Raw genomic sequence first — 26,943 nt, forward strand, 5'->3', positions numbered from 1 at the left:
AAATGCATGGCAATAACATTATCCATATATTTGTGTTTTTTAGTTCTATGCAGGACCTAAGGCGATTATACATCGTGCAAGATGATGCATTGGATATCAACTAACAAGGCTTTCCTATGGTCGGTTAACTTGGTTGTGTCGGGATAATTAGCATGTTAGGAAACTTGGCCTTCTCATTTCTTGACCGGGCCAAAATTGACATGATTGGGACAAGCAAAATGTACCTCTACACGATCGTTTATGACGTCTTCTCCTTTGCGAGGGAATATGAAGAGAATCAACATAAGTGATTTCACCTCACCAGAAGCTTTGTTAGTAGCTACGTCGTGGGAAAAGCCTGTAACTCCACTAAAATTACAGTGTTTGTCACACGGATTTGAGTCTTGAGCAATAGGTGCTTTACATAATGCGCGCACAAATGGATAGGCATTCTCCAAGAAGCTATCATCAAAGCCGAGCCCATGGGATGTGTTTGAATGGAGACTGAAGTGATGGACAAGCAGGTACACATTGGCACATGGTGGTAGGGTGAGCTCAGCATTAGGGCCATGGTACATTGGCACATGGTGAGTGGTATCATCATCATGTATCATGTTGAGGCCCAAGGCAAGATAAAACAAGGGGCGAGGGAAATGAAGATCACGTGCATAAATTTGAGAAGGCCAAAATTCCAAAACAAGTGGCGTTAGAAAAAAAGCAAGTTTAATTTAAAAAAATGACCAAAAAGGCTAAAAAGTCTTGACAAAGATGGGCTTATTGGAATACTTTTATTAAAAAAAGAGAGGGTTTCTCAATTATTATTTTCGATCTTGTCTGATTCACAGGAGTATCAAAATATTAAATTATTAAATATTTGTATTTTTGGAAAAATGGGCTTATCTTTTCTTTCCCCACTTGAAATTGGTCCCGTGAGAGAACACATACACAGATTATTGCTAGTCTTTTCTCTACCTTGAAACCCTTATCCCTCTTTTTCTGCGCTTTGAAACCCTAATCCTAATCTCTTCTCTTCTGTAATGTGGACTTCGAAACCTTGAAACGTTAATCCTTGCAATTCGGCATCTCAAAACCCTAGTTCCTCCTCCTCTTCTGCAGCTCTAGCCCCCAGTTTTCTACTCTCCTGTTTTTTTCTGTAGCTATGGTAGAAAGGGAAACCCACGACCATAGCGTTCCTGTGGTTGATTTTCTCTCGGCAGATAGCAGTAGAGGTGAGCTTTCAAAGAGAGACCATGAAGAGTCCTTGTTCCAGCAGAGATTGAAGCCCCCTCCGCATGTTTCCCTCTGCCTCAGAACCAGGGAGAGGTCCGCCCTTGCCCTCAAGCACATTTTTGATCAGATCAGCTCCAGTGCGGATAGTGCCCCCTCCAACAACAATAACACCAGATCCCTTGAGATGAAAGATAACATGGAGATGCATCCACTTGACAAGGATGGGCCAAGTGGAGGTAAACCCACATACACATCTTATAATTATTTACTCATTTATGTTTTTACCTATGGTGTTGAGGGCTGCCATTGAATGATTTAGTTAATAAATGTCTGAAATTATTGCATATATGGTAGGACTTGATTAATTTACTTAATTTATGTCTGAATCTATTGTATTCAGGAAAGGGATTGAATACCCTTACATAATACCTTACTGAACGTATGTCTATACTTATGGCATTTAAATAAAAAAATTTCTAATCAAGCTCAGAGTGAATGATAATTGCTACCTTTTGCAAACTAATCCTGGATTAGATGATGCATCTGGTTTACTGATCCGGGTAACATCAAAGCAGGTCTTCAGGGTGCTAGAATTCAAGCTTTACCACTTACTTGGCAAGCTAATTCTACTTCTGAGGTAAGAACCCTTATCATCGGAATCCAGATGGATCTCACATGGTTGCAAGCGGCCATTTAGAGATTCTGATGGGTTTCAGTTCTTTGTTCATAGGATTAAGATGCGTTTATGATTCATGTTAGCACATATGTGGTTTACACACTTTTGCCCACATCTGGATGCCCATCCATGAGAGAATGGGTAGGCAGTGTCATGTTTCAAGTCTGGGGTTTTATTACCAAGAGTGATGTGTTTACCACATGAGATATACATGATAACTATGCTTAGATATTATAACGTTGACACATGCATAAAAGGGAATTGTTATCCAAAGCGTGGTTTTTGATTCCGTTTCGCCCTCACTTGCATGCATCATTGGTGCAGAATGCCTCAGATAATGCCAATCTTCCTGTGCATCAAGGCTTCTTGCCATGGGCCGTAAGCTGGTACTATACACTTGCACTATTCTTTTATTTTTGGTATGATACTTTTTCACTTTCATTGTAGCATATTTGTGGTTTAACATCATTGATTTGATGGATGTTCTTACTGTACACCTTAACATTGACATCTAACTATATAAGGCTTGGAAAGGCGATCTCTTTTGAAGTTCTTGAAGCAAGCAAATCTCAAGTTGAGGCTTGCTTCTTGGACGGGCTTATGAAGTAAAACATTTTTACTGTACTTCATACACAAAGGAGCTTCTCACTTTCAAAGCTGACTAAACTTTGAGACCCCAGTTTGTGAAGTCTCTAAGATGAAAAATCAGATGTCAACATTGGTGGACATCCCACATACTCCGCCATTCATTTACACTCAATCTACACCGACGATGTATTTTTTATTCGAGCTATCCATTTGTTTTTAATCTTCACATTAGACGTGGGAATGATCTCAATGCCCCACTTGTCAAATTTTTTTTCCTTTTTGAGTAGATCCTTTTGTAATCACAATTCGGTACCCTCCCTGGGAGGAGGCAGCTTGGTTTTCCTGTCCGAAGGCATTACAACTTGTGACTGTGAAGCGGCCAAAATACCAACAAGGCCCTGCGGGTATTTGAACTTGGGATAAACTCCCAAAACCACAAGGCCACACTGCTAGGCTATGTGCCCGTTGGGGCCCCACTTGTTAACTTATCAAATGAAGTAAGGTGACTATGCCTAGTAGCATTCCAATAGAAATGCCTGAGTGAGGTACTTTTTATTCTCAAAAGACGTGTTTTAATTTAGAGCACGAACATTTTGCAATTCTCCCAATTTCAGTTGTAAAATGAGGCTTCCTCATCGTTATGTGGTGTGATACTTTCACGAAAAATATTTTACTTCCTCTTGGAAGATCTATTGAACAAATTTTCCCAAATTAGTCAAGCTTTTGCTTCAAAGCTATGTCACACATTGTCCATAGTGTTCCTTGTGTATTCCTCTCTTCTTGCTAATATAGCATGCGCAGTACTTGAGGTACTTTGTGTGCATGTCATCTTGCTCCTCTGATACACATTATATGAAATCCAAATAGGCCTTTTTCTTTATGTCTTTACTATTCCGACACCGATACATGCATTGTGCTGATCTATTCTCTCTCGACACATGTCTACGCAGGCCCAACCTATCCAGCCCTTCAGTCAGACAGCCTACAGCTCAGCTGACCATCTTCTATTCGGGAACAGTGAATGTCTACAATGATGTCCCAGCCGATAAAGTGATCAATGAATTTTGCAACATAGTTTAAACTCAAATTTAGAGGCAAACAGCATGGCAATCCAATATTTATGAACATTTGCACAGTGGAACTTGGGCATTCTGATATGTAAGCTTTATCATTATTTTTGCAGGCAAAAGCCATCATGCTATTGGCCGGTACCGGGAATTCATGGTCTACAAAACCAGAAAATGAAGGAGATAAAGAGAGGATTTCCCTGCAATTGAATTTTCAGTCTCCACCTCCTCCTCATGCTGGGACGCCACCACCTGTTTCTCTGGCTATGGCAGCTCCCACTGTTACCAACACTACAGCAACAACAACGACAAGCAGGGAACTGAACTTTAGCATGCCTTCTGCACCTAGCATGGCTACAAACACCATTATTAACACTGTGTCTACACCTCCCCCTCCGTCACCGTCGCCATCTCTCCCAGCTGATACCAAACCACAGGCTGTACCCAAGAGACCACATACTGGAATTGGTATTTTACTTGCAGTTTAATCTGTCATTTATTACATGGCATGCATTTTACAGGGGCACAATGTCTCTGAGGAGCTCCATTGCACAAACTCAACATGACCTTAATACTGACTGGGCTGGCTGATTTTTTTTGCTGGCATTGCAGAGCTCCCACATGCAAGGAAAGCATCCTTGACCCGCTTTTTGGAGAAGAGAAGAGACAGGTAGTATAAGACATTATCCAGAAGATGCGGTCCTGCCAGTAGTAATAAGTTACTGTTGAGAATAGCACTTACTCAACATTCCCTGCGCATGTGACGTGTGGGTGGGCAGTTGAACTGGCAAGTCTGCATGTCCATCCCTGATGGGGAGGCATCAGTGAGGGCCTAGATGCCCCCCCACTGATGTGCAGGGGTCGTCGTTTAACCAGCCCAACACCTAGTGGTAGCAGTTATGTTACATAATACAGATGGTTTTCTTTGAAATGAATTAAGGGTTGGTTTGGGTGCCCGGGCAATGTCTTTCAGGGTGCAGGTCAAGCAGCAGGAAGCAGGTGCTGTTCCCCAAAGTGAGGTGGAGAAAAGTGAGATGAGCAGAGATGAGAGGCCTTCTAGTCCCAAGAAGCCATGCATGTCACTCTTGCCATTTCCAACTGGTAACTGTAATAAGGTTGATAATCAGTGCAGCAGTCTGCCATCAACTCAACATCCTGCTTATGCCACTGCCGCTACAACCACCTTGAATCAGTGCCGTTTTTTGAACGGCTAGAAATTCCGCTTTATCCCTCCAGGCAAAACAAAGAGATGATGAGGTCCTTTTCCTTGTTGCATGATAAGTTTATGTGACAGCTTGTACTATTATTACCATATGCGAGCCTGATATGAGAGACATAGTTTTTACACGTTAAGAAGAAGCTTGTATATAGGAAAACACGCTTTTTACAGTGAATTGTTTCAAGCTCTTTCTTTTTGAGTTAGATAGTCTGCTGACTTGTGAATGATATCTTCATAGTCCATATATGGACCTTCAAGGAGGCACAACCAAGAGTGCTTGAAATTTAAGTTTGACCTTAATCGAGATTTTAAGTTGCCTTGCTCAAAGCTTTCTGTAAATCTAATGTTAAAAATGTTTTTTATGTATGTGTATACAGACGTGTGCGTATTAAATGTGTGCGTTGGCTCATGCACCTTGTATTGTATACAATTTGTATACAGACACGTGCATGTTAAATGTGTGTGTGTGCTGCAAAAGTATAAATTATGTATGGACTGCTCTCAATGTAAAGTTTAATGCCTAGGGTTTTTATCACTTTACATTGAGAAACGTACTTCAGCCTTGAACTGGTCATTCAACGCTTATTGGACAAAATAGTTTTATGCGTATTGCACAAATTAGAATGCTGAATGTGCAGAATTATTTTGCATCCAATGGCATGTCATTTAGCCTCTGCCCCCCCCCTTTTCCTCCCTTGAAGCGTTTTGACGATCTCTCATAGGTGGATTCTTTTTATTCATTATACTCAACCTATCTTTTCTCTTTCCATGTTCTTCATGTATACCTTTTTAAAGGATGAATTCTTTTTATTCATGTTACTTAACTTGTCTGTCCTCTTTCCATGTGTTCCCCATCCGTTCATGCCTCCAGTAGTTTAAGCAATTTACTTCTCATTAGTAACTTTGCTATCACTTGAATCTTCCTCAATCAAAATGGTCTTGATGGGTCTTTTTTTTCCCCCCCAAAAAAGATTCTTCTGCGAAGTAACATAAAAACATACAAAGGGAGATTTCAAATCAAAAGGCAGAGAGGTCTCAACCAATTGGGGACACTATTCTGCCATAAAAGTTTCATAGGAGTGGAGGGACTTGGTTCCATTCTCTCCCAGAAATCTGTTGCATTTTGTTTGCATAGCTCTAGAAGATCCATGCATACGGGCTTGGATTCCCAAAGGAGTATGAACTATGTTACTCCATATATTGCAAACACTCGGGTGTCATACACATAAGTACCATTGAAGGCACTTGAGCATTTGGTCTTTCAAGTATGCCACATCATTGTTGGATGTGAAAGGAGATGCACTGCATAGACTCGAGACAAAGCATGCACATGAGTTGAGAGAGCGATAGAGATGATAGCGATAGTTGGAATGTACTCAAAAGAGAATGAGTGAGTGGGCTACAACGTACTAGTAGTCCTTGCAGGGTTGACATGGTTGCTAACACACTAAGGGTGTGTTCTCTTGGGAGAGAACCCCTACCAGCACAGGGTAAAAAGTCCCCTGGATCAGCTCTGTTCACACTTGAACTTCCTAGAAGCAAAAGCTAACAAGTGAATGGCGTGAACAGATATAGGATGTAGTAGACTACCTTGGTAAAGGTAATAAGTTAGGAGCTTGTTGGAAAGCTTCAAACTTCTCCCTTGAAAGGGAGTTGGTAAATCCATCTATCACATTGGCCTGTGTCGGCACATAGTCAAGGCTCTCTCTCTAGCATGGACATGTGATAATGCACCTCAATGTGCGTTGACCATGCATGGAAAACTAGATTCCACGCAACTGCTAATGCGCTTTGACTATCAGTGTAAAGGGTGGTAGCAGACTGCTGTCTGATACCAAGATCAGCCCAAAAGACGGTCGAGCTAGACACACTCCACAATAGCTGTGAAGAAGGTTGTGTATTCAGCTTCACAACTAGACGTGGCTAGTGTTGGCTGCTTCTTGCTGCTGAGCCATGAGATGCATGAGTTGCCAAGAAGGAAATAATATCCACTGGTTGGCACTTTGGTGTTGGAACATCTTGCCCAATCACTATTTGTGTAGGCGGACAAGCATAAAGAAGACACATTGCTGTAAAACAATGCATAGTGTTGAGTGCCTTGAAGGTAGCGGAAGACATGCTTCACTACTTGCCAATGCCGAGTGTTGGGACAATGCACAAACTTCCTTAATTGCGACACAGATATATAAGACATCTGAAAGCTTGCTGATAGGTGGCTATATCAAAGGGCTCAAAAAAGTCCTCGATTAATAGTCGGAGACTAGATTCTACAAGAGTAGAAACACGTTTGCAATCTATCATTTGAAATCGTTCCAAGAGCTACTAAATGTATCTTCTCTGAGATAACATGATGTCTCCCTCAGTCGAAAAACAAACTAGATATCCAAATAATAATGCAAAAGATCCATGTCGGAAACATCAAATGTATTTTGTAGGTCAATTATGAAAATTGCAATGTGCCCCTCTTCAAGGTCTATCACGAGCAGATCGTCCACATGAAGGCTGAGGATAAGGAGATGATCCCCTTGTTTGCAAACATAAAGAGTGCTTTCAGTGGGGCTATTCTAAAATAGGCAAGAGAGCAAGTATGCATGGATCTTCTGATACTAAGCACGAGGAGTCTGTTTAAGGCCATATAGTGCATTACGCAATCTGCATACATGATGCTCTGCACCCTGCTGATGAACAAAGCCAAGAGGTTGTGTGACATAAACCTCTTCCTACAAATCACCATTCAAAAATGCAGTTTTGACATCCAACTGATGCACGTTCCAACCTTTATACACAGCCAATGCAACCAGGGTCCAAATGGTTGTCATACGTGATGTAGGTGTAAAAGTGTCATCATAGTCAATGCCTTCCCTCTATCGGCATAGCCGTTGGCGAGTAATTGAGTCTTATACCGATCAACGGAGCCATCAGGCTTCCGTTTTAGCTTAAACACCCACTTGGTCCCTATAGCATGCTTGCTGGTAGGCAGATCACATTACTCTCATGTATCATTTATGGCAATGGATTCCAACTTCGAACGCATGCCTGAAACCCAATTGTCATCCTCCAAGGCATCAAAGTGAGAAAGCGGTTCCTCATTCAATGCGGCAATGACAAGGGCTGTGTCTACAAAATGAGAGGCATGTCTAGAGGTAGCTCATGTCTGTCCTAGCAAAAGGTTCAGGCAGCTTGCTATCACGCAAGGTAGCCCGAAGCCAGTGTGGAATCCCCGTTGAGAATCACGAATAGCTACATCCTCTTCAATTAATGCATCACCCACGGCATCCGGATTAAAGGGTTGCGGATCCGGAGAAATAGGGATATTGTTAAACTGTCGGATGGGCTGCAACAGCACAACAGGAGGCTGAGTGAGAGCCAAGGTGGGCTCAAAGGAGTCAGCACCAGTACCAAACAAAGGCAGCAATGTATCATATACATCCGGAGCATCAATGGATGGTTGTAGCCAACATGAGAGCATAGGTTGAGATGCATATTCATCAAAGATGACATCTGTGGATACAATTAGCTTCTAGCTGGACGGAACATACAATCGATATCCTTTGCTCTCACTGCTACTACAGCCCACAAAGATACATTTCAAACCCTTTGCTTCAAGCTTATGTTTGTGTTGTGTTGGTACATGCACATAAGTGAGAAAGCCAAAACACGCATATGAGTAATTCTACCATTTCAAGCTTCATAAGCTATCATAGATTTCAAAGCCTTAATTAGACACGGGTTCATCACATAATTGGCACACATGACTGCTTCAAGACAAAATCTAGAAGGTAGATCCTTGCTTTTGAGCATACATTTGGCCATTTCCATGAGTGTTTGATTTCGATGTTCAGCCACACCATTCTGTTGTGGTGTATAAGGAGTAGTACATTGATGAGAAATAATACCATGGGACAGCATGAAAGCAGTAAACTCATTTGACAAATATTCATCCCCTCTATGGGTACGCAATGTTAGCAGCTTATGATTATAAGCGCTTTTAGCATGAAGAAACTGACAGAAAGTTGGAAAGGCATCCGACTTGACTTTCAGACCATGCACCCAATAGAAGCATGTGTGGTCATCAATGAAGGTCATGAAGTACAGATGTCAGCCAAAAGAGGGAGCCCGCATAGGAGCACAGAGATCATTGTTCACTAGCTGCAATGGCCGAGTAGCACAAACAGTGCCATCTTTCGAAAAGGACTGACGATGCATAATTCCTAGTATACATACCTCGCATACATGCTTGTGGGGGAGCTGCATAAGCAGCATCTCATGAACCACAACTTGACGCTGTAACCGTAGAAGGATGGAAAATTCAAGTGACCAAATCGAGCATGCCAAAGCTCACAGTGTCACGCTGAATCTGTGACGTGGAAACAATCAAGGCATCTGCATGAGCATCAGTACTCCTGTCATACATGTCAAGCCTATACAGGCCATTGCACAATGTACCAAACAGGAGAAGCGCATCAGAATCAGTTCTGCCATGAATGGAACAACAATGATTAGAAAACTAGATCTTCAATCCAGCTTTGGTAAGTGCTGAGACATAAATGCGATTCTTGCAGATTTTGGGTTCATATAAGGTGTCAACAAGAGTATAGATCCCCAGAACATGAAGTCAATTCCACATTGCTAATGCCTTTCATAGCATAGGATGCATTGTTAGCACACAAGACTGCTCCACCTGATGGAGCATCTCTGAAGGTAGTAAATAGCTGCTTGCATGAAGTAATGTGATTAGTGGCATTGGAATCAAAGTACCAATCAGAATATGACAAGGACAGACAAGAGGCATGTTGAGATATCGAGCTCAACCTAGTGCTACGGCGGACCTTGATGACCCGCTTGGGTGATAGCTTCCGCATCTACACCACTGGCATGGTTGGTGAGATTATGGGTGATATGCAGCCAGTGGGATGACAGGCTATGTGACAACCATTTTGGATTACTAGAGACTGGCATAGTTATAGTGCCAGCTCATCTGTTGGGTTCACATTATGGAACGACCCTTGTATGTTGTAGTAGTTGAGTATACTAACCCATATAGTGTGTACTCTTATGTTTATGTTATGTTGGTTGAGAAGAGAAGAAGAAGATAGAAGAAAATTCAGGTATCCATCTCTCTCTTGTGTCTTGCTCTCTCTTGTGTGTGTTTTCTTGCGCTAGGGTTTGAAGCTCTCCCTCTCCCCCACATTCTCTTTATGGTATCAGAGCCTGGTTCGTGTGAGAGCTAAGGAGACAAGCAAGAGGCAAGAACAAGCAAGAAAGGAAGTGGTACTACACGACGACGGGTACGAGCACCATCATCTATTTCCCCTTCGTGGTTTAGGTACAACACCCCCTCAGTAGCACGGGGAGCTACACATCTCCGATTGAGGAGCTGTATTTGCGGGGGCGGAGCTACAGGGTAGGTATACTGTTCTATTAGGGGCAGTCCTATTGAACAAAGTTATCTCAGCTAGATTCGTGTTTCGGGCGTGATACGAGCCCCGTTTCGTCACTGCAGGCACTGCAAGGTATTTTCGACAGTTTTTTGAAGTTCTGGTAGAGAACTGTTTCTGCTCAAAATTTGGTTTTTACAGTATAACAGTGCATTTTGGAAGTGCAGACAGTGTTTGTACATGTATTGTTGATACTGGGTGTATACATGTACTCTAGTCACATTTGGTGACACACAAGCTGTGCTGATGCTGCTGCAGCAGTTACAGGAGATACTGGTGTATTACTTACAGGTTGCATACAGAAGTTATCTGCTTTGCACGTTATTTGATTGCTGTAGGAAAACATATCTGATGGAATTAATTAGATTGTTAGTAGTGAGAAGCTGGATAAGAATAACTTCCATGCTTGGGAGTTCAGAATGACCAATTTTCTAATGGGTAAAGGATTTTGGGATCATGTAGAAGGAGACAATGAGGAGCCTCCAGAGTTATCTGAGGAGAATGCCACTCCTGCAGATATAAAGGCATTCAAAGATTGGAATCAGGGTGCAAGAAAAGTCATGTATTGGCTTTTTCAATTAGTGTCACAGACACTATGATAGGACACATATAGGATGTAAACACTCCAGCAGTTGCATGGCAGAATCTGGTTTAGATGTTCTAGACTAACTCAAAGGCAAGGAAGTTGTAGTTAAAGCAAGAGTTGCATACTGTAGAAAAGAAAAGCATGTCCACCATCAATGAATATGCCTTAAAGATCAAGGGCATTGTTGAATCCCTTGGGTCTATCAATGTATCAGTGGAGGATGATGATTTGGTGAGTGTGTGTCTGAATGGACTTGGCAAAGAGTACAAGCTATTCAAGATCTCCATTGCAGTTAGGGAGAATATTCCCAACTTTCGGGACTTGATATCTATGCTGATCATAGAAGAAAAGGCTTTTGGGACCGTCCTCACGACCGAGACGACGAAGCTAATGACAAAAGCATTCACAGCAGCAATCATACACAGGTGGAAGAGGCCAGTCTAGAGGTAGGGGGAGCCAAAGAGGCCAAGGTGGTTGGCAACCAAAGAAATCAAAATGCAAATAGCATAGAGTGCTCTTACTGTGGCAAACCAGGACACATGGCAAAGGACTGCTACAAAAAGCAGAATGACATTAAAAGTGAGAAGTCGCAGCAAGGCAACTATGCATCATCTAGTAAACATGGAGGTGATGACAGAAGTGAGCAGCTATTTGTGATGCAGCACATGCTTAGTTCCATAACAGGGGATGTGTCAGGATCTCAAGATATATGGCACGTGGATTCTAGCGCCTTTAACCACATGACCAGTCATGCTGAGTGGTTTAGAGATATGTAGAAAATGGAAAAACGAGGTTATGTAGAAACAGGTGATGATACTGCGCATCCCATTGTGCATGTTGGTAAAGTGCCATTGTCTATGCAGGATAGAAAAATGAAGTACTTGGTTGATGTACTTCATCTTTTGAATATTACAAAGAACCTGGTTTTTGTTAGACAAATGGTTAAGCAGGGTCTGCAAGTGAGGTTTAATCCTCAAGGATGTTTTGTGGAAGACTTTAAAAATAAGTGTCACTTGGTTGCAAAGGGTAACAGAAATGGAAGGATGTTTACTTTGGATGTGAACATGCATGAGATAAAGGCAGCCATGTTTGTGCATGAGATAAAGGCAGCCATGTTTGTGCAGCATGGAAGAGGTGTCATTGCAGATATTGACATATGGCACAAGTGCATTGGTCATGTGAATGTACAGTGATGACTGAAGTCTATGCAGGCCCAAAATATTGTTGCAGGTTTGCCAAGTTTAAGGCTGACGGTATGCATAAAGTATGTGAAAGCATGCCAACTTAGTAAGCAGGCCAAACATGCTTTCCCACATGAAAAGCATCTTAGTGCAAGGCCATTGGATGTCATACATTCATATGTATGGGGACCAACCAAGACTGCAACAAATGCAGGTTGCAGGTACTATGTTACATTCATTGATGACCACCCTAGGAAAGTGTGGGTTTATTTCATGAAGGAGAAAAGTGAGGTGTTTTCTCACTTTCAAAAAATTAAAGCCTTGATCGAGAAGGAAAAAGGCATGCAAATAAAATTCCTAAGATCAGATGGTGGGGGAGAATATTCTCCAATGAGTTCAGCGATTCTCTGAGAAAGCAGGGAATTAAGAGGCAGTTTACGTGCATGTACATTCCGTAATAGAATGGTGTTGCAGAAAGGAAAACATGCACATTGCAGAAGTGGCACGTGCCTTAATGGCTGTAAAGAATATGCCACATTACTTTTGGACAGAAGCAGTAGTAGCAACTGTTGTGTATATTATGTACAGGACACCCACTGCAGTTGTTCATGGTATGACTCCTGAGAACAGAAGTTTACAGGCTAAGAACGGATGTGTCTCACTTGAAAGTGTTTGGGTGTATTGCATATGTACATGTTCCTGATGAAGTGAGAACAAAGTTGGATCCAAAGGCAGAGAAATGCATCTTCATTGATTATACTATGGAGCAAAAAGGTTATAGATTCTATAACCCTACCACTTGTGAGATGCGAGTAAGCAGAGATGTTATCTTTGATGAGATGAGTAGCTGGTATGCACCAGTAGTGAAGGCAACATAAGATGTAGATGTAAGAAGTGCTGATGTTGCACCACATGTAGAGTAGTGATCATAGGTGTTAAGTGGACTTGGGAGTGGATCCAATGTTAGGCAGGTGGAGGAATGATGCAGGTACGTACACTTGTATCACGGAAAGGGAAGGAAAAGGTAGATCAACCTTTTGTGCTTGATCTATCAGCAGGTCACTCATATGTGGATGGTGACTCTAGTGGATCTGAGCAGAGCCTTGATGAGGAGCTTGGCATTCCGTCTGTGGTTACTCCTGTTGTAAGGAGAACCAGGGCTGTTTTGAGGACACCTGGCAGTGATCCAGGTGTACGCAGGTCTACGAGGGTTAGATACCCTGTTGATAGGTTGAGATATGATGGATATATAGCCCATCATTATGCTTACATGGTAAAAGCAATATAGGAGGTTGAGCCCACTTGCTTCGAGCAGGCAATCGGAAATAATAAATGGGAAGATGTCATGGATGAGGAGATGGTAGCATTGGATGCAAATGCAACATGGGAGTTAGTGCCTTTGCCTAAGGAAAAGAAGGCAATTGGATGTAAGTGGGTGTATAAAGTCACACACAATGCTGATGGTTCAGTGTAGGTACAAGGAAAGATTGGTTGCCAAGGGCTATGCGCAGATTTATGGCATAGACTATGAGAGACATTCATCCCGATTGCAAAAATGGCAACCGTGAGAGCTGTCATTGCTATGGCTGCTTAGCGAAGGGTTGGTCTCTACATCAAATGGATGTAAAGAATGCTTTCTTGCATGGTGATTTGCAAGAAGAAGTGTACATGATGTAGCCACCAGGTGTTATGAGAGAGTGATGCACATTCAGATTTTATGTGCAGGTTATGCAAAGCCTTGTATGGCTTTTGAAGCAAGCACCCAGAGAATGGTCAAACAAGATCGGGGAGTATCTTGTTACCATTGGATTTTAGATATCCAATACAGATTTTTCACTATATGTGAAAAAGACAGATAGAGGGATCATGCCATTAGTCATCTATGTGAAAAAGACAGATAGAGGGATCATGCCATTAGTCATCTATGTGGATGACTTGATTATCCTCACTGGTGATAGTGATGCTGCAGACATACATGATGTCAGGATGCTTTTGAAGCAGAAGTTTGAGATGAAGGATTTGGGTGAGCTGCAGTATTTCTTGGGCATAGAGGTGGTGAGATCACCTCATGGCATTTTGCTATTGCAGAGGCATTATGGCTTGGACATGTTGTCCAAGTATGGTATGACAGGCTGCAAGCCTATTTCAGTGCCATTGGAGCAGAACACAAAGCTTTCTGGTAGATACACGTGAGATTTTGGAGGACCCCACTACATACAGTCACATATTGGGTAGTTTGATCTACATGACCATTACAAGGCCAGACTTGAGCTATGATGTTGGACTTATGAGTTAGTTTATGCAAGCCCCTAGTAGGAAGCCACACTTGGATGTGGCTAGATGGATCCAAGTGTACATAAAGTCCACAGTTAATTATAGACTTTTCTATGAGGCTGGTCAAAGATACAGTTGCATGGGTACACAGATGCTGATTGGGTTGGTAGTATTGCAGACAGGAGATCTACCAGTGGTTTTATGTTCTCATTTTGGGAGTGTTGTTATGAGTTGCAGCAGTAAGAAGTAGCCAACAGTTGCCTTGTCAAGTACAGAGGCAGAGTACAGGGGTGCTGCTATGCAGCTTCTTGTGAGGTAGCGTGGTTTCAGAAGCTACCTGGTGACATGGGAGAGCTCGTGGATAGGTTAGTTGTCATATATTGTGACAACATGAAGCACATTGAGGTGCATTATCACTTTGTGAGGGAGAAGGTTCTAGCAAGAGATGTAGAGATCTAGTATATGTTCGCACACAGAGGATCAGGTGACTGACATTGTTCACGAAGGCATTGGGCGGCACAGAGAACCTCCACAGGTTTAGGAGCTTACATGGAGTGCAGAGTGTGTGGAGTTGAGATCAAGGGGGAGTGTTGAGATATCGAGCTCAACTAGTGCTACGACGGACATTGATGACCCGCTTGGGTGATAGCTTCCGCATCTACACCACCAAATTCTACTAATGTCTCAATATTTACCACTCTTTTGATCTACAAGATTGAGCATTTTAAGTGGTAGTTATTGTGGGTGCAAAAAGTGGCATATATTATAACAGTTTAAAGACCTTGAAATATTTTAAAAAATAGACAAATAGCTTAAAATGTTCTTAAAAAATCAATTTAAGCTCTATATTATGTGAAGGTCTAAGGTCCAAAGTGGGAATCTCATATGAGTTTATATGTAAAAGATATTAGCATTTTATGGAATTGGTCCAAATTTGGGAGACACGGTGTATACATTGACTTTGTACCTAAGGAAATGAGGACTTTCGACTATCTAATGCTTAATCAGATTATGCAACTATATTCCCAACTTTGCATGTGATGTTTCAACAACAGAACCTGAAAGGAAATTCCTTCATTAGCTAGGAGAGATTGGCTCTAAAGGTAAACAAATGCCTGTTTTTTTATTGTTTACAGGGTGCTTGAGTGGACAAAACTGGGCACCCTGATCTTGCAATCGCCCTAGTACTAGGAGACTTCAATTAAGTACTAACTAAAGAGTGCAATTGAGTAAAAAAATTAGTTCATTTTTTCGCTATTTTTTTGAACCAGTAGGCCTCCATGTAGCCTATGGTCCACCCTAGGTCACATATTATGAAAGAAAAATATTAAACATACCCCAACCAACATGACATGACTAGAGATGCCATCTGAATACCAATTGGCCTCTAGTGGTAAGTCCCATGGGTGTGCTTTTGAGATTTGCATGTTGTTTAACCATTTTTTGAGCCTATCACACATAGTTGCTCCAAAGTGGAAAGTGAAAACCAAAGTCCCCTTCTCCTATTTTAGCTCCCTTACACTGCTTCTTGATAAGATTCAAGGAGTGACTTCAACTCATTTACATTCATAGCATGACTCCTCAAATCTTATTAGAGTGTATCCAAGGTATTTTCTAACCCTTACATATCTTGGTTAGAGATACCTACCATCATCTTAGCATTGAAACTTTAGTGGCCAAGTCTTGAGCAATAACCCAATAAACCATTCTAACCTGCACCAAAATGAAACAAACAATATCATGTAATGATTCAAAAGGAGGAGGTTTACATGTGCATGGATCTAGTGGATATAAGCTTCCTTGCATTATTGAAAGATCTATGATCTTCTTTTCTTCTTCTTATAACCTATGTGCTTCGGCCTCATCTTGCAATACCCCTTGGTGAGATCTCCTCCATAGAGTTTACTCTTTGTCTAGCACCAAGGTAACATGATATATTTTCTTTGCATTGGTGATTTTCTCTAGAGGGATCATGGAATGGTGTAGTAAACAAAGGAATGGATATAGATGGAGAGAAACACAAAGAGAGAGAATATGTAAAGAAAAACAAATGATCAAGAAATCTTCATAAAGAGAGGGGAGGGAAAAGCTATTGGTATGTAGGGATGGAAAAACAACTCTTGAATGCATGGAATGTTGCTATGAATAGGTTTCTAGGGAGAGATAGCTATGAAAGGAGAGGGAGAAGAAATGGTTGAAAGTGAGAGAGAGTGGGGGACGGAGGGAGGGAGAAGAGAGATGTTAACTTTTCCCTCAAAATTCACCAATTTGGAAAAGTAATGTTTTCATAATGATGGAAAAGTCAAAACTACAAAGTAGGCCAGAAATCTGGGCACTAGGCCCCAAATATAGGGGTAAAATTGCACTTTGTAGAGTAGTTACATGATGGAATCACTCAAGAAAGGGACCTTTTCACCCTTGATTAATTAAATTAATCACTCTCTTAAGTGATTCCTTTCCATATTCGCTCTAATGCTCTGCAAAGCACAAAATCTTTGCACCTAATGGCTCTCTCTATATCCAAGATCTCTTGCTACCTGGCTAGGGCCACATAGTGATAAAGATCATTGACACTCTTTAAGGAAAGAGCAGCAACTCTTTTCCAAGAGTTAGGAGCATCATAAGCTCTCCAAACATCCATCACTTACCGATATAACTCTACATTTGAGTAAAAAGACTTTGGAATACGTACTCGAGGACATGAGTTCTGGCTCTCAAGATCTTTGATACACAAAACTACAAAACAATGGTCTGACTTTGAGGTGCCTAGGGCAATGAAGAAAGTGCCACCTCTATTATGTGTGTAATCATCAACATAACAATGGTCCATAAATGCAACGTGCACCACGATGATTACTACAAGAAAAGAGGAGTGAATCTAGCTTCTTGTGAAAACCATCGTCTAACCAATAGTCCCTGCCATGAAAGGAAAAAAATATCTCCCAAGATGCCTTCTCAAGCAATGAATAATGCCTTCATGTCCCACCTTCATGTCCCCCCTTCTTATGTGTAGGTTGCTCAACCATGTTATAGTCACCTCCATGTTATAGTCACCTCCAAATGACCAATGATCTTCCTAAGGGAGAGACTCCACGACAACATATTCTTTCTCCTCTGAGGTTGGGAGCATACACATTCAGCATACCAATTTTGAATCCAACTTGCATAAGTGTGGCATCAATTGGGTAGATTTGTGAATGCCACCCCTTAATGGAAGGTGGCATCAGAGCAAATCTAGAAGGGAGGTCCTCCAACCATTGGATTAATGTAAGCCATGTGCACTAATATGACAAAGTTGGGACACGATGTCTCAACCACTTTTCTAAAGTTCTCTTAGATGTAGGAATAAGCGGATGGTTCTTGGTTTCTTATTAGGCAATTTTCTCTACAAGTATAGTATGTAAGAATGCGCAATAGTAGAAGCAAGATTAACATAATACAAAGCACTAAATTCCAAAAAGAAGTGGAGAGTAAACAATATTACTTCTTGCAACTTGCATCCAAGTAAGAAGCTTTAATGACAATCTCTAGATAGACTTTGGATAGAGGATGTCTTGCTTACAAGAGTGCTTCAACACAATGAACTCGATGATAAACTAAGGCTACCAAACTAATCTATATATAGTACCCAAGGTCGGCATGGACGTAGGTTGGTCACATTGACCAACCCACAACTTGGTATAAAATAACCAACTGACTATATCACCCGACTAGGACCATATTAGACTACCACGACCATCTGAGACCGTATGGACCCTCAAATGGGCCCCATAACCTGAACACAGTGTGTTATCGGTTTGTTATCCACCAACACTCACTAATGCAGTCACAGAGCCCGTACAAGCATGCATCCTCCTTGGTAGAGTGCCAAGTTTATATAAACCATCTCTTGACTATCTCACCACACTTGGCCACGATCCAGTGTCTAAACTAGGAACAAGAACTTCTAGGTGCTCATCACCACAACGGCATCATCTCATAAAGGAGACTTTACAAAACAAAGCACATCCATCACCCGTAGAAACAACACAAGCATGTAGCATTGAGAAAATTCTTTTCTAACGGAGTATTTGTTTTAGGAGAGAATACACGCCAGTGTTGTGATTTATATAGTGATCTTTGATATTGTTGGGACACAACCCATCAATTGGATGTGAAAGATGATGACACCAACTTGGAGGTGTTTTATGTGTTATAGGAGGGTTGACTAGCCTAATGATCACTCACACTCCCTTAGCATCAACAAAACAGACCTTCTATGTAAAATTGACATTCTACAATCTCCTTAATATGGGTGGTTATAGCTGCTATCAAGAGAGATCCAAGATAAAAGACCAAATAATAAGAATGTGATAGAAACCCAAGCTAATTTTGTAGTAGAATTTTGTCAAGTGTAGTTGCCATCTTCCAAGAGGCTCACTATTTTTCTCACCATTTTCCAAGAGGCTCAACATTTTGTCAAGTGTAGTTGCTTTCTGTTGCCATCTTCCAAGAGGCTCACTATTTTTCTCACCTATTGCTATGTTGGTTTGTTGTTTACTAATTGGAGTGGGCACAAAAATTGTTGAAGCTAAATATGGTGAATAAAAACAAGATTGTTTGTAAAACTATATGGCTAGTTAAAGGGAAATAATGCTTGTTGTTTCCCTTTGAAGTGATAATTATAAATTGAACATAGAAGAAAAATGTTGATAGCAAACACTGCATGTTTTAAATCAAGATCATGTTGTATAGCTAATGGAAGAGCTTAATAGAGGACATGTTCCTTCATAGGACTCTAGGCTAAACTCCAAAGATAGGGGTACTCTCTCTCTCTCTCTCTCTCTCTCTCTCTCTCTCTCTCTCTCTCTCTCTCTCTCTCTCTTTGTTCAAGAGCAAATACCTCAATATGAAATGTAGCAATTTTTTGAGTTACATACGACCTAAATTGCCCGTACATAGAGAAATAGGTGTAGCTTACATCATTACATTTAAAATCAATAAACAATGCCCTTTCATGTACAATGTACTGCGAATGCACCTACTTGCATCCTAAAGAGAATATCAAAAGAGTGATTTTTATAGAGCTTGGAGAACCCTTGAGAAGCCACTTCAGAATATGGGATTGCCTTGGGAATGATTTGGTCTTTAATCCACAAGTAGATAGGCACCTATAACATAATATGATGCAGATGCTACAACACCAATAAGAAACCTATAGAGGAATAGGAATGGGGTTACTTTTTCTTTGACACCTTCTACCTTGGGTCCCAGTTGTGTAGAAATATCAAAAAAAAAATCTCCATTAGTTAGGCTAGAAATTCAAACATATATATGTTTTATTAGTCAATATAAATTTTAAATAACTAACTAATTTCCCAAATTTAGAGTACATCTAGCTAAAATAGTCTCAAATTAGGGCATGATACATCACTTCACTCTTGCATCAAGTACACTGGCATCAAAGAAAAGATTCACACCCTAACATGCATGGAGATGAGCACCAGGGTTGAAATTTGAAGGCCTACCCAAATTTAGAGTACATCTAGCTAAAATAGTCTCAAATTAGGGCATGATATGTCACTTCACTCTTGTGTCAAGTACATTGGAATCCAAGAAAAGATTCACATCCTAACATGCATGGAGATGAGCACCAAGGTTGAAATTTAAAGGCCTAACCCTACCCTTCAATTTAAAGGCCATAAACTAGGTTGACCTTCAAAATATACTAGACTGAGTGGGAGGTCCCCGCGCTACTACAGCACAAACTGCCCATCCTTGTACATTATTGCTATATGTCTAGAGGAGGAATAGACTATGCACCCTTGTACACTACTACCTTGTGGCTAGAGGAGGAGGAGAGGAGATGGATTTAGAGGAGACGATAGAGAGAGTGACATGTGGATTTAGAGGAGATGGATTTAGAGGAGAAGATAGAGAGAGTGACATGTGGTAGGAGAGAAAAACATGTGCTTAAAAGATATGTTTATGTTTAAAATTTAGAGAAATTTAGAGGAGATGCTAGAGAGAGTGACATGTGGCAAGGGAGAAAACATGTGCTTAATAGAATAGATATGTTTGTGTTTGGGTAGAAGAATATGTCTTGAGGGTTAGTTAACACAAGGTCCCCCCTCAAAATGCCCATGATGATGCTTGGGTCAGCATCTCTATCAGCATTTTGTTTAATTAGGGTTGACTCACCTAGGCCTATATCTTTAGCTAAGTTTATATTATATTGAAGTAATGAGAGTGTTAGTGTAGATAAAAACAAAGTAAGAGTATGAGGAGGGGCCCGAGGAGTTACTAGCAACAACTGGCCTAACTCCGAGGCATGCTCAAGGAGGATACGTAGATCATCTGTCGGCTCCGGGCATAGACTCCTTTCTTGTGCCGCTAACTGACGTGCCGGATCCAGCAGGCGAGAGTCGGCATTGTTGAGGTGATTTGAGATGGTCATTTCTCGGATCATTCTTTCAGCATCCATCTCTTCAAATCTCCTTGTTGCATCTTCGTGTGCTCGCTGGGTAGTGGCTTCTCTTTGTTGTGCTTTAGTAATGTGATTGAGCCTTTGTGTCGCCAATCTTTGAGTGTCTTGTAGTTGCACTGTAAGCTGTGATATGTCTTTGTGATGCTCCAATTCATTCTTTTGCGCCTCTGTTTGGTTTGCACTGATGCTTTCATTGAGGGCCTTAATCTTTTCTGCATGTGCTTTGTTTGCTTGTTCTCTTTCTTGTTGTGGACTTTGCACTCTTTCTTGCTCTGCCTTGAGTTGGGGGTTGTTAGTAGCTTGATTTGTTGGTGAAGCACATCTTCATTAGCCTTTGCACTATCTTGGCACTCCTTGATTTGTCGTGCATGCAGAGTTGTGAGGTTCTGTGTGTGGGCAATCTTTGATCCTTTGCTTGCTCTAGCTTTGCATTTAAGTTAGCATTTTTGTTAATCTTCTGTACAATTGTCTGGCTTAAGACGAGGTTATTACTTTCCAAGGATTTGTACCTCTGTTCTTGTTCCTCTACATCCTTTAAGCTCTTCATGATAACCTCCCTGTGAGTTGACTCTGCTGCTTATATGCTCTACACTTGCGTATTTGCATCTTTCAGTTGCTTCCAGAGGGTGGTGTTCCTGTCATGTAACATGTGTGTTGTTAATAGGAGGCAACGCCATACCTTTTGCTCTTGTTTCCAGTTTGTACTTGACTCAACTTCCAATTCTTTAAGTGGATCATGAAGGAGCGCTTCGAGGCCTTCCATGGTTTCCTGGATGAATTGTTGAGAATCCATGTCTTGGAAGGAGGCTAGCTGGGGCAGTTGCTCTTTATCGTCCAACTTTCTCCTTTTGCTTTGGACTGGAAGGTTCTAGCGTTCATTGTCTCTTACTTGACTCTGGGGGAGCCTCCAATTCTTGTGCTGTGATTGTTACTTCTTCGACTACTTGCGTCTCCGCAGCTTTGGTCCTCAGTGGTGGTTCCTCAGTTGCCTTTGTTGGTGTATCTGCTAGGCATGAATCTCTTAGAGGAGATAGGTCTTTAAAGATAAGTTGTGCGGGGCCTGCTAGAGGGGTAAGCTGTTGTTGTGGTTCCTGCACAGTATGGCCAAGTATCTTTTCTTGATTGGCCAGGTCGTGAATGTGTAGACGTGAAAACAACATGACGTGAAACATATACAGATGTGAAAACATACACGTGAAACACTCATGAATTGGTAGGAGCTTTAAATGCTTCAATGCTTGATGCCAAAAGCATTTTTGCTGCCTAAAAAATTTGTCGTTCTGGGACACTGAGTAAAAACTTTAAACCATCTTAAGGATGCCATGCCTCTGAGTTAGAGTACTTCTTACACCACAAACATGTTTCAGCTTCTTTTTCTTTTATTTTGAATTGATGTTGGAAACTATGGTGATTAAACTGAGTGAATGCAGGGCTTGCGAAATCTCCACCTGAACTCTCTCTGAAATCATAAGTGCCTTTCAAAACATGAATTTCTGGCGCAGGATCATAAGCTTCTTTAAGAATTGTGCACACCTCTGGAAGGTCAAATGCACTTTTCTTAGCAAGTTTAACTGAAAACCTGCTAAACATCTGATCAATTTGATCATGAGTGTGACCCACCAACAAAAATCCAAGTTTGACCTTTTTGAAAACTTTCTGCTGCACCAACATACTCAAATAAGCAAGCACTATTTGTTTTTTGTTTCCCTTGCCGTATTATCTAGCTGCACATAAAGTGTGCCAGGTAATTCTCCTTGCCATTCACTTACTATTTTCTGAATTATGGTGATAGTCAAGTTAGGGTCGTTGTGTAAATTTGGAAAGTTTATAAAAACTTTCGACGTCATGATGCCGTTAAAGATGAGGGCTCCAACAACGTGTAGTTGTATGAAATTCTCTTCCTTCAAATTCTTTGGAGCACGCATAAAATGGGGTATCAACGTCTTCTTTTGATCCATTCCATCTATGACTAATCCCAAATACATTTCTTTCTGCTCAAGGCACTTCTTTCGATGCTTTGCTAGCTTTTGATGCTCTGTACTTTGTTGTTCTCGATGAGCTTTAAGTGCTTGTAGAATAGGACCTGAAAACTCAAAACAATGTAAAGCTAGTTTAAATTATACCACTTGGAATTCTCATTCATAAATTAAAACGTACAAAAAATACAAATCAAACATACCTTTTTCTTCAAATGTCTTTGCAACATCTCTTTTGGCTTTGAGCTCTGCACAAATTTGACAAACCCCCATTCTAGTTTTCTTGGGAATTTTCACATCAGCAAAATATTGTCTCCAAACTCTAAGAAATGAAGTTAATGAAAGAAATGACATGTTCCTTCCTTTCAATGTTTCTACGTAGAGGTTGTAAACTTCTCCCTTTGTAAAATTATTAGGCAAATGGGTGAATTTTGAATTTGGCATGCGCTCACCATTGAAAGTGACAAATCGTTCCATCCAGCTCTTAAGAAAACACAGCTGAGGAGTGTCACATGTACTAAATGAGTATCGTGAATCTTCTTCCACTCGTTGCAACCACTTTAAGATCTTTTGCATCCACTGATTGCTTAAACAAAACACTTGAAGAAAACACTTTCGACACACAATCGTGCGCCGACAACTGTATATTTTATCTTCTCTCCAGACCTTAATAAAAAACCATGTAATGTTGTATTCTGTTGAGCACGTTTTAAAGCAAAGAAGTTTTCACGTTCCTGCTTAATTTTTATGAATCCAAGTGTCCTCAAGCAGTTTTTTTTACAACAATACACCCTACATGCCTCTCTCAATGCATTGCGATGCAAAAACTTGTCTTTTCTTCTCAAGGGAGCGGTTGTCTCCACACGAATAGGCTGAACTAATGATGGAGAAATTGGAACATCGGTATCAGAATTTGATAAATTAGCAAATAGTGGGCTTGTAACATCATCATCACTGATAGATTGGCTTAGACTTTTAGGAGTGACTACGGATACAGGCACTTGAAAAGAGCAAAACGAGCTTGAGAGAGAATTTTGTTGCCCTGCCACCATGACTAGGAACTTCAAACCTCTAAGTTTCTCTAAAAAACAATGGTCTAAGCTACAAAGTGGAGTGTAATCTCAAATCCAAATAACTTACTTTTAATGGTTGGATTCAAAAATAATAATATTAATTTAAATATTAAAAATTATTAATTATTATAAAAATGGGACTTAAAAGATGAGAGGAAGTCCTTTTTAGACACACATTCCAAGGGTGGTCTGCCCCACTCAGAGAGCCACAAGAGCGTTTTTTTGAATTTGGAGCATTTTTCTTGAGTTTAATTCTGTAAGGTATGCATTTTCTTGATTACTTTGTTATTTGCTACAATTTTGAAATTTTCTTTCATTGTCATTTGGTTCAAAGTTTGCTACGAGGAAATTATGGCTAGGAAGAAAAACAAAAACATTATCTAAGGAGGTAAATGATTTCAAAAATAGACTTTTTTTAAAATATATTTTTTTGAAAGAATTGTTTGTCTTTTAAATACAAAAAAATACCAAAAAGAAGATTTCATATGTAAATTAAGAAAAAAAAAGATTGAAAAAATAATATTTTATAAAATAAAGATTTAATCAATAATTTTTGAAAATTATAATGACTTCATTTTTTAAAAAGCTAATTCTTGTGTTGTATTCTGGAATACAACACAAAAATCGATAAGTTGCCATGTTTCTTGTGTATTAAGTAGTTTGTATTCTAGAATACAAAGCTTGAAGTCACATTTTTAAAAATTTAACACATGCACTTTAAGGTTGTATTCCAGAATCCATTGCTTGTACAAGTTGTATTTTGGAATACAACTTCTCTCAACACTTGAGTTGTATTCCAGAATATGAAGCTTTAACAAGCTGTATTCAAAATAACAAATTTTCTCTATACTTGAGATTGTATTCCAAAATACACAGCTTCAATGTCAAGCTATATTCTAGAATACAACTTCTCTCTGTGCACTTGAGTTGTATTCCAAAATACATAGCTTCAGCAAGCTCCATACTGGAATATAACTTCTCTCCACTTGAGTTGTATTCTAGAATATAGAGCTTCAATAAGCTATATTTTGGAATACAACTTCTTTCTACACTTGAGTTGTATTCCAAAATACACAGCTTCATCAAGTTGTATTCTGGAATACAAGTTCTCTCTACACTTGAGTTGTATTCTGGAATACAAGTTCTCTCTACACTTGAGTTGTATTCCAGAATACACGGCTTCGGCAAGGTGTTCTATAATAACCCAAACTCAATGTAAACCATTAGAATAGACCTTCATGCAAAAAGGATTTTAGAAGACATGCAAAGAAAGCAAAAGCTCTCGAGTTCGCATCGCGCACACGCGCACGACTAAAAGACAGCAAACTATAGTTTTAACATAAAAAATGGAGGAGGAGCGACCCGGGAGTATTTGGAGTAGGTGTCCTGAGGTTTTACCCCCCTTTTGAAGCCAACGGAGCGGTCAGAATCTCCATCAGAGCAACGTAGCAGAAGATAGATTTTAGGGGTAAATTTTTCTCAAATTGTGTTTAAGAAAGAGGTTCTGTAAGTACTTTGGTGATAAAAAAGGGTCCTAATTATTTTGGGTTTGATCTATTCATCTCTTAGTGCTTTCTCCTCTCTTTTATATCTCTGTATTATGTTTTGAAGCTTCTTGTGAGTTGTATTATGAAATACACAGCTCTAGAAAGTCATTTGTGGAAATTCAATTACAAAACACATCTTTGGAGGAAAACGACGTGTTGTATTCTAGAATACATCTCTCTCTCCCTCTTTATCTCTAGTGTGCTGAGGAGCTCTCTCTCTTACATTCCTATCTCATGTTTGCTTACACATCTAGGTCCGTTCTTGCATGGAGGTTAACTCTCTCTCTCTCTCTCTCTCTCTCTCTCTCTCTCTCTCTCTCTCTCTCTCTCTCTCTCTCTCTCTCTCTCTATGTCTATTTGTCCTCTTTCACTTTTTATCTTTCTCGTTTGTTTGCCCTACATATACGTTTGCTAATCTTAAATGTTGTTTCACTTAACAAATCATATTTTTTCATGAGAAATATGATTTTGTCTGTGTTTGTTTATCTTGGCAATGAGATAATGATTTTTTATTGTCTTGTTTAGGATTAAGATGGCCTCACCGATACGTGATGCTCAAACTTCTAAGAAGCAAAAGAAAAGTAATCAAGCAACTGCATTTGTCCCTGTGGGTGGCTCAGGACGTTTAGGAGTCTTGACACCTTCTCGATCTCAACCTGCTCCAATTAGTCCTCACTTTTAGGCACCTCGAGTGACTGTGACTCTTCCAAACCTTGACAGGCATCCAAGTGAGCCAAGAAGACAACTTTTAGCAGCTCACCAGTTTCTAGAGTTAGAAGATCAACCACCATCAAGCAGAATGGTTTTAGCTACTCATGGACTTCCTCCATCATCTCAAGGAAGCACACCTTTAACTCAACATCAGCAGAAAAAGTCTTCAAGCATCGAAGCTACAACTCTTTGGAGTAGTGCAAGAGGTAAAGCATGAAAGGATTTGCTTGGACAATTCACTTTGGCATGGTAGGTAAGCACAAGACAATTGTTGAGCCAAACACACCTTTCCTTTCTATTGCTGAAGAAAAAGGAGACTACTATGAAAATACAAAGTATTTAACTTATGGTCGTATTGTTGAAGTCAAAGAAAGTATATCTCGTGGGATCATTCATCATCTGGTAGACAACAACAAAGGGAAGTTTCTTGCAGTTAGAGTTTTCTCTGTAGATTTTTGGCTTGAAGAGATGAATCCTATTTCTACCCAGCAAGAGTTTAAAATGCAATGATTACTCGCAAACGGGTATGGATGTCTTTCTCTTGACCTTTTTTTCATTAGTGTTAAAAAAATTTCTTATCTTTGTGTATTCTGGAATATGTAGAGAACTGTCTCTCTTTTTCAAGTTTGTTTGAGTCATGTCTTTCCAACTCATATATTGGAATATGTAGAGGTCTAGTCAACTCTAGTTTGCATGTATTCTAATATACATGAAGTTTGTCTAGTCTAGTTTGTATGTATTCTAGTGTACGCGTAGTTCATAAAACTTCTTGTCTTTGTGTATTCTAGAATACGTTGAGAACTATTCTTTTGAGTTTACCATGTATTCTAGTATACAGAGAGATGGTTATAGTGTTCTTACTTTTGCATAAGTTACGCTTTGGTTCTTACTTTTAAGTTCACTCTAACTATCAAGTCTTCAAATCCTCTTCT

The 26,943-nt window shown here is 40.2% G+C and overlaps 1 protein-coding gene across 3 annotated transcripts; it reads left to right on the forward strand.

Annotated features, from left to right (window-relative positions):
* Window positions 1-748: 748 nt before the first annotated feature.
* Window positions 749-5,086, forward strand: LOC147611957 (protein TIFY 6b-like). Of its 3 annotated transcripts, none has more exons than XM_086783810.1 (7): window positions 749-1,445; window positions 1,785-1,846; window positions 2,210-2,271; window positions 3,424-3,523; window positions 3,657-4,008; window positions 4,153-4,210; window positions 4,514-5,086. In XM_086783810.1, the coding sequence occupies exons 1-7, from the start codon at window positions 1,139-1,141 to the stop codon at window positions 4,752-4,754; spliced, it is 1,182 nt and encodes a 393-aa protein (XP_086639936.1). In that variant the 5' UTR covers window positions 749-1,138; the 3' UTR covers window positions 4,755-5,086. The 3 variants fall into 3 exon arrangements, with proteins under 3 accessions (XP_086639936.1, XP_086639935.1, XP_086639937.1); XM_086783809.1 differs by having other exon boundaries at window positions 877-1,445; window positions 2,210-2,304; XM_086783811.1 differs by lacking the exons at window positions 2,210-2,271; window positions 3,424-3,523 and having other exon boundaries at window positions 877-1,445.
* The last annotated feature ends 21,857 nt before the right edge of the window (window positions 5,087-26,943 follow it).

Source organism: Cibotium barometz, chromosome 46, assembly GCF_041138505.1.
Source record: "Cibotium barometz isolate CiBa-2024 chromosome 46, ASM4113850v1, whole genome shotgun sequence".
Taxonomy (NCBI): domain Eukaryota; kingdom Viridiplantae; phylum Streptophyta; class Polypodiopsida; order Cyatheales; family Cibotiaceae; genus Cibotium; species Cibotium barometz.